This window comes from Chiloscyllium plagiosum, unplaced genomic scaffold, assembly GCF_037043375.1.
Source record: "Chiloscyllium plagiosum isolate Xiang-an unplaced genomic scaffold, Cpla_swu_hap1 HiC_scaffold_1, whole genome shotgun sequence".
Taxonomy (NCBI): Eukaryota; Metazoa; Chordata; class Chondrichthyes; order Orectolobiformes; family Hemiscylliidae; genus Chiloscyllium; species Chiloscyllium plagiosum.
Window position 1 is genome coordinate 67,143,941 of NW_028270139.1, and position 17,179 is coordinate 67,161,119.

General features: G+C 41.6%; 1 protein-coding gene across 12 annotated transcripts in view; it reads left to right on the forward strand.

Annotated features, from left to right (window-relative positions):
* The first annotated feature begins 227 nt into the window (after nt 1-227).
* The window catches only part of LOC122550847 (LIM and calponin homology domains-containing protein 1-like), a 365,967-nt gene continuing 349,015 nt past the window's right edge, over nt 228-17,179 (forward strand). For 5 of the 12 annotated variants that reach the window (XM_043692258.2, XM_087987673.1, XM_087987676.1 and 2 more), the window contains exon 1: nt 230-409. In XM_043692258.2, the coding sequence (XP_043548193.2) occupies nt 311-409 (99 nt within the window). In that variant the 5' untranslated portion in view covers nt 230-310. Of the gene's footprint in view, nt 410-17,179 lie in introns of all 12 variants that reach the window. The other 7 variants (XM_043692191.2, XM_043692236.2, XM_043692217.2 and 4 more) reach the window with 4 other exon arrangements.

The window sequence follows — 17,179 nt, forward strand, 5'->3', positions numbered from 1 at the left end:
AATCTCCTGGAGCAATCCTCTCAGCGGTTTCCCTGACATCCATGAGCGAGATCAATGTACCGGGCTGGATGCACTGAGAGAACGGCCACTCTAGCTGTCGGTGGCCCTGGATTTGCATTGGCTGATTATTTTTAGCTCTGCCTCAGTGCACGGCTCACTACATCTGATCTGTACAAGTGAGGGGGGGGGGGCGTAAGACAAGAACAGAGACTATCAGCCCTCCCTCTTTAAAACACACACACACAGTCAGTGTCGGTGTGAGAGAGCAGCGTGTCAGGAGGATCTGACCGAGTCCCTGAACACTGCGGACATGGCCAGCCCCGGCTCCAGAGATACCGAATGGGGAGAGAGCCAACAGCAAGACTCCGGACCCGGGCCAGCTTTCACCGAAGCTCAACACTGGATCGAAGTAAGTGGACGGAGCTGCATTTTTTTTTAAAAAAAAAGGTTGACTGGTCGATGCTCTGTGTCTGTTTATAAAGATTACACTCCTGTGCCTGAAATGAAAATGTTTTATCAGGACAGCGACAAAAACAGAGTCAGAACGGTGGTGTGTGTTTTTTTAATGTGTGTGTGGCAACTTTTAATAGAAGCTGCAATTTCAAGCGCAGTTTTATTTTGGAAAGAATCTGCCGGGCACCTTGCGTGAAGAGAAGGGGCGGACACATTGACTGTAATGGAGCCCTTTCCTAATGTTGCTCAGACAGAGAGTCAGTACCTGGCCGCCCCTTCAATGACAACAGGCAAAGAGAGAGAGTGTGTGTGTGAGGGGAGAGAGCTCGGATCAATGCGGCATTTTGGTGATATTTTGACTGTTCTCCACTTTCAGCAGCCTCTAAATAGCCAGTTGCAGGGCCAGGTACCAGAGTGAGCGCCCCAGTGAGGACTCGGTCAACTGGGAGGAGGAAGGGCTTTCCCCCATGGCCTGATGCAGCAGGAGGATTGCTTTAATTTCAAAAATACACTTTGCCCTTTAAATAATGTGCATATATACATCGTCACAAATGCAATTCGGTTTTGTACAGTAGGATGCTGCAGAACACGCTGTGGCAGGAGCACCGAGGGTGCTGTATGGGAGGCTCCGGGCCAATTCTGGCGGTTTCGCCGCAAACTGAGGCGTTGTAAAGTCAGAGTGGGCAGGAGGAGGCTGGTGACTGACCAGGCCAGTCTCACTGAGGCATTGAAGCCGTGTTCGCTATTGAGCAGCCTGCCCAAGTTTCCATGACCCTCCCCACTCTCATGTGGACACTAACACAGCACTGGCATAAAGGGAGCCTTCAGAATTCCAAAGGCAGATTGCATTGGAAACCCTCTTCTCACAGACGCTGCTAGCCCTGCTGAGTTTCTCCAGCACTTTTTTTTACTTCAGTAGCTAGGGTTTGGCGCACTGATACCACAATAAACCAAGCGTCTTATGTCCTTAATAAAAGTCAGTGCTGGAGCAGGGACACGATTTGTTTAAAGCACATATTCAAATAGTGTCACGTACTGACAGGAATATAGTCTCTGGAGGATTTGGAAGAAGCTGGAACAATCACTAAAATAAGTTGGAGCTGCTGGCAACCCTCCCTTGGTGGTTCAACCTAATTGTAGTCTTGCCTCTTCAAGATGTCTATGCACTTCAGTATGGAACATATTCACAATCTAGGGGTAGAGGCTGAGAATTAAGGCCAGGCCATTTAGGAGAGATGTTAGGAAGCACTTCTACACATAAGGGATGGTAGAGGTTTGGAACTCTCCTCCATTAATGGGTGGATGCTAAATCAGTTGTTACTTTGAAATCTGAGATAGGTAGTTGTTTTGGTTAAACATGGGTATTAAGGAAATGAGCCAAAGGCAGACACATAGAGTTAGGCCACAGATCAGCATAGGTTTAGGGTGAGGGGGGAAAGATATAAAAGAGACCTACGGGGCAACTTTTTCACACAAAGTGTGGTACAATTGCAACATTTAAGAGGCATTTGGATGGGTATATGAATAGGAAGGGTTTGGAGGGATATGGGCCGGGTGCTGGCAGGTGGGACTAGATTGGGTTGGGATATCTGGTCAGCATGGACGGGTTGGACTGAAGGGTCTATTTCCATGCTGTACATCTCTATGACTCTATGACCTCACTGAATCATCATGATCCCAGTAAGCTTCACTTTGTCAGGAAGGAGGGATCACATTCAGAGTACAACACAATATCTAGTTTGGGAAATTTGGAGGCAGTGTGGGATTAGAACTGGTAAATATTTCTTTTCTTTCTCAATTTAAAAAAAATTAAAATTCAGTAGCTGAATGAAATGGTTAAGACGAGAACTTCCTCAGCTGACTGAGGGACAGTTATCACTCAGTCACTTGAATAGGGCCTTAATAGGTTTGGATTACGACTGAAGCTTAACTGGTGTGAGTCACCTCAGCTCAGCTCTATTTAAGAAAGGGCCTACTCTTTTTCTTTCCCTGTGGCTGCACTTCTGCCCTCTGCCACCTTTGGACATCAGGTGTGGAGGGGTGTGAGCAGATTGGAGGATATCCTGAATGTATCTGCTCCTGGGCCTGGTCAGGCTGGCTAGAAACAGGTCCAGACAGTGGGCTGTGGAGGGGTCATCTCTACTGACTGCCTACCCCTCATCTGTGGTTACATTAATGCCCAGCTGTCATTGGAGAGGGAGCACGCAGTGTCCAATATTGCTCTTGACACATTTAGAGAGAGTTGGGCACTGCCAGGGATACAGGCAATTGCACCACCTTTTTGTGGATTTTCAGAAGTTCTTTGACAAGGTACTGCACAGGAAGCTGCTCAATAAGATAAGATAAACAAGAATTCCAAAGTTATGGGTAAGATATTGACATGGATAAAGGTGAGCAGAAGGCAGAGAACAGGGATAAAGGTATCTACTTCAGGATAGCAGCCATGATTATTGGAGTTCCACAGGGGTCAGTATTGGGATCACAACTATTCACATTGTACATTTAAAGATCTAGATGAAGGAACTGAGGGCTTTGTTGCTAAATTTGCAGATGACGCAAAGATAAGTGGAGGGACAGGTGATGTTGAGGCAGCGGGGAAGCTGCAGAAGGATGTGAACAGGCTAGGAGAGTGGGCAAAGAAATGACAGGTAGCATGCAATATGAGGTTATGCACTTTGATAGGAAGAATAGAGGCATAGACTATTTTCTAAAAAGGAAAGGCTTTGGATATCTGAAGCGCAAATGGACTTGGGACTCCTAGTTCACAATTGTATTAAGGTTAACATGCAGATTCAGTTTGTGGTTAGGAAGGTAAATGCAGTGTTAGCATTCATTTCAAGAGGGCTAGAATACAAGACTAGAGATGTACTGCTGAGGCTGTATAAAGCTCTGGTCAGCCCACATTTGGAATATTGTATGCAGTTTTGGGAAGGTTATGCTAGCCTTGGGGGATGTCCAGAGGAAGGTTACAAGAATGATCCTAGGGATGACGGGCTTGTCATGTGAGGTCTATACTCAATGGAATTTAGGATGAGGGGTGATCTGATTGAAACATGGAGAGCAGTAAGGGGCCTGGATAGAGTGCACATATTGAAGATGTTTTCACTAGTAGGAGAGACAAGGACCTGAGGGCGGAGCATCAGAGTGAAGCGACAATTTTTTAGAACTGAGATGAGGAGGATTTCTTCAGCCAGAGGAAGTTAATCTGTGTAAATCATCACTGCAGAAAACTGTGGAGGCCAAGCCATTGAGTGTATTTAAGACAGAGATAGGTTCTTGATTGGTAAGGGCATGAAGTGTTATGGGGAGAAGGCAGGAGAATGGGTGTGAGAAACATGTCAGCCATGTTCGAATTGCTGAGCAGATTTGATAGGCAGAATGGCCTAATTTTCCTCCTATATTTTATGGTCTTATGGAATGGTGGAACAGGCTCCTGGGTCTGAAAAACCTACCTCCTGATTTCTATGTTTCTCTAAAGTTGGTGAAGGGCCTAACAGGCCTGTTACCTGGCAAGCAGACTGGTGCCCATTGTGATTGTAAAGCTCAAGGATTAAATTAAGGATGTATGTGGGCCTCTCCATCTGGTTGAAAATTGTGGCGACAGAAAAGCACAGCAGGTCAGGCAGCATCCAAAGAGCAGGAGAGTTGACATTTCGGGCATAAGCCCTCTATCTGGTACCCACTGGAAATATACTAATAAAGTTAGAGGCTGGTACCCTGGAACAACTCTCCAGCATTTTTAGCTTCTTTACCTCAGTAAAAGTTTCTCACATCCTTCCCTTTGATTCAGCCTGACTGCCCTTACCACCTTTGTCAATCTTCTTCCTGCACTTGGTTGGGACCAAGTTCCTGACATCCCTCTCCCTATTGAATGTAAGGTGTGGCCTGAAAAGCTTCATAGAATCTCTCCTGGTGCCTCTCCCTTTGGACACAGTTTATTGAAATAGTCAACAGAAAAGGACATCCTATTCTCAATGGTGCTGATGTTTGTTGAGAGTTCCTTTGCTGAAGTGACACCCATCCATTGATTTTGATTGTCCTAGTGTCTGACTTTAATTCTCCAAATATTTGCATTTGTCCATCGTTAACTTGTGAAAATGCACTTTGACTTACAAACAGCACAAACTCAATTTGTCCCAAAGTTATGATCCAGAAACATGGCAACTGCATTTTTACATATCCAGTTCCTTAATCTGCTATAGTAATAGAGATCTTTGTTGGAATTAAACTCTGAAACTGGCTGTATCGCACTTCTCTTTGGGGTGATCGATCCAGACATTAAAATGGGAAATCATTGTATAGCTCACTACCAAAATTTCTCATAACGTTTACCAAACAGTGGAAAAAAGTTACCAAAATGTTTAGGAAAAACATTGTTTCAATTAGTTACAAGTGAGCAAATAAGTGTCACCTGAAAAGTTGTGTCAATATCAACAATTTAGATAGAGCCAAGGTTCTGACCAAAATAATACAGCCTTGGTTCTGGTAATCAAAAGAAAGAAGGTTAATCTACTGCCTTCCAACAAGTCATCATTTTGTTAATTGGTTTTAATGATGCTGACAAATTGAAGTCAGAAATAAAGTATGTGCGAATGTGGGAATTTTCTTTTCTATTGGTCTTATAATCCAGATTTCTTTATAAAAGAAACAATAAACTCTCTCACCAATTCAGCTTATTAAGGCAGTGAATTTGACTAAGATTATAGGCCAGAAGGGAGATAAAATCTGTTTCTGATCTATGCTGAGTTAACTAATCCCTGGACAGTTACAAATGCAGTAATATTTGCAGAACTGTTCATGAACTAGAGTACTGACTCCTGCTGTAACGGAACAACCGTGCTGGAAAGGCTCATGAGCATGGTTAACATGAGAGGATCAAAATGAAGCTAATCTGAAATGATAAAATAGGAGTCACTGACTGAGCTCATAAAAGGAATATTGCCCTTTGGTTAAGGTACTTGAGGGCAAACAGCATTTCTGGACTGTTTCTCAGCAAGGGATCAATGTCATCCCTGGAGGGGTAGGATGGCTCAGTGGTTAGCACTGCTGCCTCACAGTGCCAGGGACCAGGGTTTGATTCCACCCTCAGGCGATGGTTGGTATGGAGTTTGCACATTTTCCCCTTGCCAGCATGGTTTTCCTCCAGGTGTTCCACTTTCCTCCCATAGTCCAAAGATGTGTAGGTTCAATGGATTGGCCATGCTAAATTGCCCATAGTATCCAGGGATGTGTAGGTTAGGTGGATTGGCCATGGGAAATGCAAGGTTACAAGGATAAGGTATGTTTGGGTGGGATGTTGTTCAGTGGGTTTGTGCAGACTTGATGGGCTGAATGACCTGCTTCCACAGTCTATGATTCTATGAGAAGAATAGTGTAAAAGAAAGACAGGACGGAGTATGTCAGAATATGTATGGGATTATATTTCTGACAACATTCCATGCATGTGCTGTAGGAAGGAAGCCTTACGCACTGTCAGCTTCTATTGGAAGATCATAGGTGTAGTCACATTGCTAGAGAGTGAGATTCTACGCTGTTGGAATGCACTCAGAAAGCACCCAAAATTTTTTAAAAGTGTATTTGGTGTTGAATCTCCAAATATCTGCAGTTTTAAAATGACATAGAAATGGATCATCCATGAGGTTAAATGTTTCATGGAAATTAGTCCTTCATAATAGTTATATATTAATGCAAGTAAGGGAATGCCTGTTTCTGGACTGGCGAACTTCATACATGTCAATCTTACTACAATGGTAACTCTATTAATTCTGTGGCAGAACGTTATGGGATCAAGCCAAACTCTAATGACTTGTTCCTGTTTGTTGTAAAGGTGAGGGAGTGCAAAAGATTGGGAGAAGCTGCCTTTTTTTTAAAACCAGGCTCATCTGCCCTCATAGGTGATTATAAGATTCTAGGCATTATTCTAAATAGAAAAGAGAAGGGATATGGGACTAATTGAATATTTCTACCAAACATCAGGCACAGTGAATCAAGTGGTCCCCTGTGCTGTATGAATCTGTGATTTTCCTGAGTTGATGAATGTTGGTTGTGAGTGAAGGAAGTGACTCTTACAAAATTTTTCTATTGGAGCAAGATCTAAGCTTTTCACCTGGCAACTTGCCAAAGCACCTCTTCCTCCCGTTTTGTGAGATAATACCACCGGGAATGCCAGCTTCCTGAGGGAAAGACAGACTTGCTTTAATGTAGCACATTTCAAAAGTGCTGAATGTCCAACAGTAATTTGAAAGGGCAGGTGGAGCATCAGTTTAAAGATGGGGCTTCTGACAATGTGATACAATGGAATGTCAGCCAGAGTGGAACCCAAACCCCAGTCAGCTGACTCAAAGGTCAGAATGCTATCAATTGAGCCATGGATGATGTTGTTGTGCATCGCACCGAATAAGACATGCACATGCTCAGCTGCAAGCAGCCCTTATTGAACTAATTTTATTTACATTGCCCCAAAGTGAGGGCTGCAGAGGGTCTACACATAGTACCGACACATGCCTGCATTCCTTATTCATTTACTGGTTCACAAAAAGCAACCTGTGGGTAGCTGAAAGGACTTTCTCTGCTTTGCACTAATGTGGATGGATAGGGGTAAGAACTGAATTAAACGACCAAATACCTTATTCCACATTTTTGCTGTGCCTGGTTGTGGTTTATTCCCTGTACTTTAATTCTTCTTAAGCAGTTGCTGGATCTGCTTAACTGAGTGGTGTGGATAACTGGATAAATGACTTGAGACATGGTTTACAATAAACTGCATCAAAACATCTGGACAACATACACCACGGGGGCAATAACAGCATTTTCATTGCACTAAACTGACAACTTCTCAAATTAGCAATATTTTGATTTATTCAGGGAAGATGATAAGCAAAGGATGCCTACATTTCAGCAATAGATGACAGGCAGTGGTGGACGTTTACAGGATGTTCGGTTTTTGCCAACAGAATATAAAAGTAACATCTGTATCATTCAAAGACACATATGTTGTTTAGCACTAGAGAGATTCATTTAATTTCTCTTGCCAATTCCAATAAATTAGTTTCAAATGCATGTTTATAGGAGTGAAGCTGCTGCTGTTTTTCAACAAACAAGGCCTAGTTTTTATAGGGCCGGTGAGAGGGTCAGAGTAACATTCATAATGTGGGCAGGTTTGCAACTTTCGCTACTGGATAAAATATGAAACCTTTTAAAAGCAGCTTGTTGACAATGGTGGGTGATATTAACGGAGAAAGAAAGTGCCTCTCTTATTTCTAGAAATTTGTATCTCTTTGGAGATTTAACACCAAATATAATCACAAAGTATTTTAATGAGTCATTAATAATGAACTGAAAGATTTCATTTAATGGAAGCATGTGCTCATACAGGTAGGTGAATCAAAGGTCCAAGATGTTCTCATGGAGCAATAACGCTTGGACAGGTTGACATTTTTTACTCCTTTGTGGGATGTGGGCAACTCTAGGTGGGCCAGCATTTATTGCCCAACCCTAGTTGCCCTTGAGAAGCTGGTGGTGAGCTGCCTTCTTGAACTGCTGCAGTCCACCTGCTGTGGGATGACCCACAATGCCCTGAGGGAAGGAATTCCAAGATTTTGACCCACTAACAGTGAAGGAACAGTGATATATTTGCAAGTCAGGAAGGTGAGTGGTTTGGAGGATAACTGCAGGTTGTGTTGTTCCCATGGATCTGCTGCCCTTGTCCCTCTAGATGGAAGGAAGCATACCAGATGGAAGGTGCATAACGGCCTAGTATGACAACTGCTGTGCCAGGACCATGAGAAACTGCAGAAAGTTGTGTGCAGAGCCCAGACCATCATAGAAGCCAACCTCCCATCTATGAACTCTATTTACACAGCTTGTTGCTGCAGAAAGACTGCCAACATCATCAAAGACCCCTCCCACCCCGGTAATGCTCTCGTACAACCTCTTCTGTCAGGCAGAAGATACAGAAGCTTGAACACACGCACCAACAGGTTCAGGAACAGCTTCTTCCCTGCCATTTTTAGACTGCTGAATGGACTCTCTAACTTCAAATAATGCTGATCTTTTTAATGAGGATCTCGTGTAGCACATGCCCTGTCTACAGAGTGTTGAAAGTTTGCTCTGAATCTGTCCAAAGGGATGGCAGTCACACACACCAGTCTCTTATGGGGTGAGTGGTGGGTGTCCAGTGGAATTCAATAAGATAGCTTTTGGGCTGTGGGAAAATAATTCTTAATTTCATGCCCCACAAGCAGTGCTGGAGAGGCTTTTCCCATCGAGTAGTGTGTACTACCTTTTGTACCTGGGAAATGTAAATGGCCAATGAGAAAAGATAGCTGACAGCCTAATTGAAAAATATAAATGAAGAGCCCACCTCCTGAGTTGATCGGGGGGAGTCTTGTCGTCGGTTACCCAATCTTTTGTCCCACCTCCATTAAAGCAGGAAGTGAGTGAATTTAATTCAGGGCAAGTTTGGATTTGAAGTTCGAAAAATGTCACTTGTCCCAAATGCACCCATTTCAAATTATACCCACAGTCTCTAAGTCACACTGAGAAGACTTTGAATCAAAATATTAACAATGAGCTTTCAAGTTGGCTATGGAAGAAATGGATTCCTTCTGAGTTTGCGTCAGAGGGATGTCATGTCAGAATAGTTAGCAGCACTGTATTTAGCAGATCATAGAAACTGACTGCCCACAGTATGACCTACAGATAACACAGGAAAGCATTCTCCTCCTTTTCCAAACTGTGGACATGCAAATTCTGTCTTCACCAATTTGAATGGAAGGTCATTTTGTGTCCAGTAATTTGCAGTTAAAATTCAGAAAGACAGAAATTTCAGCCCATTGTACTTAAAATCTCAACTTCAGCATTTTTATTGCCTTATCAAATCTCACCCTAGGCCTTTGTGAAATTGATCATTTAGCATCACTTTGTCTTTCAAGTCCTCATGCACTGGAAACTGTGCAGTCATTGATCAGATTAGTATCTGTTTTTGTATGTTGAACGATAATTTCGGGATGTCGGGTGTTAGTGATATCTCTAAGTGGTAAACAGGGAATCCTCTGCATGCACCAGGCAAGACTGTTAGTCAGAATATTAATTTCATTGCTTCATTCCAGCCTAGATCTGAATTGTACACTCTAGCTTTGATAAATGCGTAGATCTGGATGAAAGGCCTTAACTTCTCATTAATATTAATTATTTCATAATATTGTGCTTTTATTAATGAATAATTGCCAGCTACGTACTTTTGAAGTTTGACACGTTTAGAAATATTTAAGTGGTGAGCAATTTTAGCAAAGATGCACCTAAATTTCCTGAGTCTCGAATCACATGTATTCCATATCTAATATCTTATCCTGAATGATTATGAAAAAAAGATTTTCTGCTACTTTGTGTCAAGAAACTGTTATATTCCAAGAGATTGAAAGGATAAATATACAATAACATCTTGTGGATTGATAGCAGCTGACTCTGTAGTGTGGTATCTTCCAAATACTTCCACATACCATATGATATTACTGTGTATATGGTATATATACATTTTTTGTATAATTTTATGTTGAGCATGACTTGTAAATTAATCCAGAGCAGTAATATAGCCTATCAAACAGCCATGTGCTGGACATTTTCTGTTGTTGGGTGTCATAGAAGACATGGCATCTTTCATATTCTACAGTATACAATTCACTGTGATTAGGATTAACTGTTAGATCTGGACTACACAAGTACATTTTCAGATTTGGTTCCTAAGAGGCTTAGTCTGTTTGTGGGAAATGCTTATCAAGCTGCTGACACAAAAACAACATTTTGGTTCATAGGTCCAACAGTTAGATGAAAGTTTATAATTTTTGGAATATTTATTCTATTGTGTAATTTATTTATTTCTGATTGTTCAGTCAACTGTGAAAACAGTTTTGTATTTGTTGCATAACTAATAGCTCCAGAAATGAATTTCAGTATGATTATTAAATCTAAGTCTGTCCTGTACTGCATCAAAGATGAAAAAAAATCAACTTGAGCACTGCAGTGTTTCTCTACATAACACATAATTCATTGGGTGGTCCAGTTCTGTAATTGCTTTAAGTTTTAAAGGGCAATTGCAATTTTGCTTAAATTATACGAATGTTATTTTATTTGAAGTGCAGGATGTGGTTCAACTGGTGACATTGTTGTGTTGTCACGTTACCAGCTGTGTTTTTGCTTACAAAATGTCATTAAAAAATTATTAAAAGATCCCATGAGAAAACATTGTCAGAGTACTTCAGGATGGCAGCAGATGCTGCAAGAGTAACATGAGCTATTCCAACCAACAAAGTGGCTCTGAAACTTTTCATAGAAAGTTGTTCTCAATGGCAAGAATGGTCAAAATCACTACAGCAGTCTTCAGGAAATGCATAAAGTGAAAAAGATTCAAGGTTACAATTAGGGCTGTGCATTCAAACATTAATTTGCCAATTAATTGAAGGAAGTTTTAGAAAGCAAGTGACACTGGTTCCAAATTTCTCTTTTAATGAGAACAAGTAGACTGATGCATTTCTCTTTAATGAGTTACATGCTATGAATATTTGGGTCATGCAGCTTTGGACTATGAAATTTTAAAATAATGAAAGTCTCTTTACCATGGATTTAGCTATAATTACATTCTTATCTGTCTTTAGGAGAAACTTCAGCTCCAAAGAAATCCTTATGCTTGAACCAGCAATAACAATAACTCACAAAGGATCTCGGTGGCAATTGACCATGCTAAATTGCCCGTAGTGTTAGGTGAAGGGGTGAATGCAGAGGGGAATGGGTCTGGGTAGGCTGCTCTTTGGAGGGTCGGTGTGGACTTGTTGGGCCGAATGGTCTGTTTCCACACTGTAAGTAATCTAGAGTCATATCCAATCTAATCTAATCTAATTACATTTATATAGTGTCTTTAATGTAGTAAAACTTCACAGAAGTATTGTCAAACAAAATTGACACTAAGTCACAAAACACGAAATGGCATGAATGCTTTTATTTGCATGCTTTAATGCCACATTGTAGGCAGTGATTTATTCAGTTTTGCAGTAAATTTGTTCATGTTTGGAGAATTTGGCAGTTGGATCCTATGAATCAACTTGTTGAAAACAGGAGATTTAGCAGAAATTTACAATGGAAAGTCAACTTACAAGTCTATTCATATTGTAATAAAGTGGTTTTGTGAGCATTTACAAATAGTTTGGTCTAGATTTTCTGGTGGTGACAACAGTGAAACTAACAGCACTCACAGCTATAGTGATAATTATTTGCCTTGGCTGGATCATTCCACTCCGCTGGATTACATTCTGCCACCTGATGGTTGACTCATCATGCCCACTCAGATCTCTACTATTTACTAAGTCATCCTTATGGATCTGACGCCATTTTTTTTCTTTTTGTTCTTGATTCCTTTTAGGTCATATCTCTTTTATGCTCCCATCCCTGTCACTTGTTTGTCTCAGATGAAGATCAGGAGGTACTCTGAGGTAATGTCAGAAGCTGATTGTCTTTCATTTCTTCCCTCTTGGATACCATGGCCCCTAATCTCAACTCCAATTCATCAGGCCGGCATGGTGCCTCAGTGGTTAGCACTGCTGCCTCACTGTGCTTGGGACCTGGGTTTGATTCCAGTCTCTGGTGACTGTTTGTCTGAGTGGAGTTTGTATGTTCTGCCCATGTCTGTGCGGGTTTCCTCTGGGTACTCTGGTTTCATAGAGTTACAGAATCCCTACAGTATGGAAACAGGGGATTCAGCCCTCCCACAATCCAAGGATGTGCAGATTAGGTGAATTGGCCATGTTAAATTGCCCATAGTGTTCAGGTTAGGTGCATTAGTCAGGGATAAATTGTAGAATGGTAGGGTAGGGGAATGGGTCTGGGTGAGTTACTCTTCGGAGGGACTGTGTGGACTTGTTGGGCCTAATGGCCTGTTTCCTTACTGCAGGGAGTTTATGAAAAATTTATCTTTTTTTTTCCAATTTCTCTTCAGGGGTTGTATCATTCTGGGATGAAGCAATGGCTTCTCTCTGTAGATCTAGATAGGAATATAGGAACTGGAATAGGCCAGCCAAGCCCTTGGGGCCTGTTCTGTAATTTAATTAAAACTTTGTTCTTCTGTAGTGTAATTCCACCTTTACCCCATATTCATTAATCCCTTAAAACCTCTGGTCCATCCAGTCACTGATTCCTTTTGAATTACAACCACAGCTTCCTCATCCTTCCATCCTTCCCTCTGAGTGACCCTCCTGAGGCCCTACGTGTCCTGGATACTTTTTCCATTTCTATAGCACATCACTAATCACCACACCCTCACTACACTTCACTCCACAAGGCCAAGCCCGACATAAACAAGGCCCATCTCATCCGTGGCTTGAATGCATAAACAGAATAGCATTGACAAATGTTAATCTTATGGATGGTAACATTTTGCCCCTTACTGAAGTCTCCCTACAAGGTTATGCTTAGTTTGGAGATTTCGCCTGCTTGAAACATCATGGGTTGTTCAACCCCTAGCATAGTGAGGCAGCAGTGCTAACCACTGAGGCACCATGCCGGCCTGATGAATTGGAGTTGAGATTAGGGGCCATGGCATCCAAGAGCGGAGAAATGAAAGACAATCAGCTTCTGACATTACCTCAGAGTACCTCCTGATCTTCATTTATCCCTGACTAATGCACCTAACCTTGAAATTCCCTTCCAATCTCTAACCCTAAGTTTCTCAATGATGTATCCATACTGTTATTCTAACTCAACCCCATGTGAACTCCCATTGCCCTTTCTCCTATGAGAGGAAGACTATACTGTCTTCCTGTCCTCCCATTACCTTTCCCTTCATATAAACCCTGTTATATACAGTTGCTGGCACTTTCTTAAACATATCACCTCACACAGTATTTCTACACTCGTGGTCATGATCATAAACAGCACAGTCTCTGGAGGAGGATGTGAACTCCCAGCCTTCAGACTCAGCAGTGAGAATACTACCACTGAGTCATAACTGAAAACTGTGCAGCACAGACACACATTAGCAGCAGTGAGTACCATTTACAAGACGTATTGCAAACCATTTACCAAGGCTGAATAGACAGTACCTTCCAAACCCTTGGCTACTACCATCTAGAAGAGCAAAGGCAGCAGATACAAGGAAACACCACTACTTGCAAGTTCCCTCCATGCCACTCCCCATCCTGGCTTGGAAAGATACTGCTATTTCTTCGCTGCACTGTGTCAAAATCATGGAATGAAGTTCTACCAACACCAAATGGATTTCAGTGTTGTAGTGATTGGAATGAGCTCCAGCTGGATCTCATAGACCATGAGATCCTTGATTGGGGTTAACAACCCACTCGGGGTTGATCAGGGAGTCCTGGATAACCGGTAGAAACAGGACTGTTGTGTAAGCCCTGGTCTCATTGGAGAAGAGGCAATGGTGCCCACCAATACTCTCAAAGCCTTGAGGGAGAGGTGGGCTCTATGGGCAGTGGAGTGCTTTATTTCCCCTTCCAATTCTGTTTTGATTTAGTCCCTACCCTCCCGCTTCACACTTTATTCACATGAGCATGGTATGTTACTGATTTCCCGGCCACATGCGTGTTTCTTCTAGTGGTGGAAGTATTGAATAAAATTGTTTTCACAATGGTGTCTTCACTGAGTCCCTGCACTTACACACACAGCATAGGGAAAAAATGGAAAATAACATAAACAGCAGTGTCAGAGAGACTCCTCACTTTAGGGACTGGCTCTGAGCAGGCTGGTCAGTGCCCCTGTGCTGAGCACATGTTAATGAAGAGTGACTTGGTGATGGGATACTGGCTTCTGTGCGGTTATTTCAACTGGTTCAAGAAGGTAGCTCACCACTAACCTCTCAAAGGCAACTAAGGATGGGCAATCATGGTTGGTCCAGCCAGCGATGCCTGTAATCCCTGAATGAATTTTTAAAAACCCTAAATATGCTTGTAAAAATGAACTAATAGCAGACGTCCTGACAAGTGTCATGACTAGCAGAAATTTTATCCAGTGAATTCATCTTGAATGGGACATTTTAATGTATCACCATTTAAGTGATATTTGATTGGAAACAAAAATCAGATTGTTTCTTTAATTGGCGGCTAATCTGCAGGGAAATATTTAGGTGTGTCTGGCAGTTGGAAATCTCTCCAAATGTATCCAGATAATGTGAATATTATGATACTCATTGATGTGCTATTCCTTGTCTCATATTTAAATAATTTTTCACCAGATTGTCATAATTTACAGCACAAGAGGAGTTTGAAAACATCAGAAATAGAGTCTTTGCTAAAATAATTGCCACTTCCAAAAGAAACTTATGGAATCCCAAATGCTTTTAAATCGGGAAAAGGTTTGGTCCTACACCTTCCTCTCTTTCTAATTCTTTCAGCGCACAATAAGTATTAGATCACGCAAGAATCAAAACTGAGTACTATCGTCATCTTGAAGTGGAGTTAGAGGTTTGAGGTGTGGTAATTTTTTGGGCTCTCGGGAAAGCAAGTGCTTTTGGAATAATGTGGGAAAGTAGAGTTGAGAATGAAAATCAATCATATTTACCTTGAATGGTAGAGCTAGCTTGTGGGAGTGTATGGCCTGCTCCTGCTCTTATCTCTTATGCTCTTTTAGTAAAAAACACGCACCCTGGTTGAAGGTAAGAAGTCAGTTGTTACTTGGGTCTATCGTGTTACTGATGTAATGAGAATTCAGACAAATACAAATTTAAAATCACACCTAATGCTGACCATGTGGTAGTAGTGCAGCAATTGGACAAATAAAGAGTAGCCACATGCCTGATTGACTAACTATGGTAAATCTTAATTCACTGGATTTAATTGCTTTCTAATTTATATTCCCACATAAATAAACATTGGCATTGTCATATAGAAATCAGGGTGAGTCTTTCAGTGAACATTTTTTGCCGTAACACAAATGGAGAGTTTCTTGAAGAAAACACATTCATATTTAAAATTTTTGTGTTGAGGAAGTACAAGAAAGGGATTTCACTCTCAGATATCTAAATATTTACATTCCTTGTAGACATCATTACAATGACTTGTGAAGATGATATCTTGGCTCCACATTGTTGCATGCAGTATGTCAGAATTAGGACAGGTCTAGCAGTTCAAACATTAACCCGCTAAGATGCTGTGAACCATCAATGGCAGCTGAATTATGCACCACCACAACTTGTGACCAGCTAACCCTGCATTTGAAACACTTCTCAAACCTCGTCTAACTAGGAGACAAACTTATTTTCTATGGGGAGCATAAAAAAACATTTGAGCAGCAACAAATAAATTTTAGAATGCTTGACGGTGTGATATATGGATCTATGTGTATGCTAATCAACTTAAGTGGCAGCCTATAGAAAGAGCTGAGGGATCCCACATGGAGTAGATCAACAGTATTTAAACCTCCTCCTTGAATTGAGAGTGGTAAACAACTGAAAGCATCTCAGTCATGTTACAGTTTGGATGAGAGTGCGATGAAAAAGTGTTTGAGAACATGAAACTTGAAAGGGTTCAGAAAAGATTTACAAGTATGTTGCCAGGGTTGGAGGATTTGCATTATAGGGAGAGGCTGAACAGGCTGGGGCTGTTTTCCCTGGAGCGTCAGAGGCTGAGGGGTGACCTTATAGAGGTTTACAAAATTATAAGGGGCTTGGATAGGGTAAATAGGTAAAATCTTTTCCCTGGGGTCAGTGAGTCCAGAACTGGAGGGCATAGGTTTAGGGTGAGAGGGGAAAGATATAAAAGGGTTTAGAGGAATATGGGTGGGACAGGTGGGACTAGATTGGGTTGGGATATCTGGTCGGCATGGATGGGTTGGACTAAAGGGTCTGTTTCCATACTGTATATCTCTATGACTGTATGACTCTAACATCTTCAGTCATAAGTGCTGTCAGAATGATTTTATTTGACTTCTTAACAAGGTTCCCCAGATGCATAGATTACCAGGTCAATCCAATTTAGATCACTCTGTGACATTAAGGAACACCCAAGCACACTGAACACAGTAAAGTCTTTTAATATAAAAAACAGACATCACTGGTGAAACTCAGTAGGTCTGGCAGCATCATGTGGGAAGAAAGCAGAGTTAGCTTTTCAACTCTGGCGACTCTTTATCAGGTGTCTTTAAATCGACATAACAACCTGACTGTAATGCTGAAAACATACACAGTGAAAAGTGGTCACTCTCCCATCTATGGGTTCGGTTCTCAAAATTGGCTGACATCTTCAGTCAAGGAGAAAGTGAGGTTTGCAGATGCTGGAGATCAAAGTTGAAACTTTATTGCTGGAACAGCACAGCAGGTCAGGCAGCATCCAGGGAACAGGAGATTCGACGTTTCGGGCACAGGCCCTTCTTCCTGTTCCAGCAATAAAGTTTCAATCTTCAGTCAAGGAAAGAGTATACAGGGTAATTGGAAGAGGAAAAGAAAGACTTATGTTTGTACAACACTCAGTAGGACATCCAAAAGTATTTTGCAGCCAATAAAAGACATTTTGAAGTGGTCGCTGTTGAGATGCAGGAAATACAGCAGCTAATTCGCACATAACAAGCCTTGACAATCAGGAATTTGATAAATAACAGATTTTTTTTTCAGTGACATTGGTTGAGGAATTCAGGCTGGTTGAGCTCACCAGAGTAATTCCCCTGTTCTTTCTCAGACTAGTATTATTTTGAGACAGCAAATAGTACTTCAACATAACTTCTCATCCAA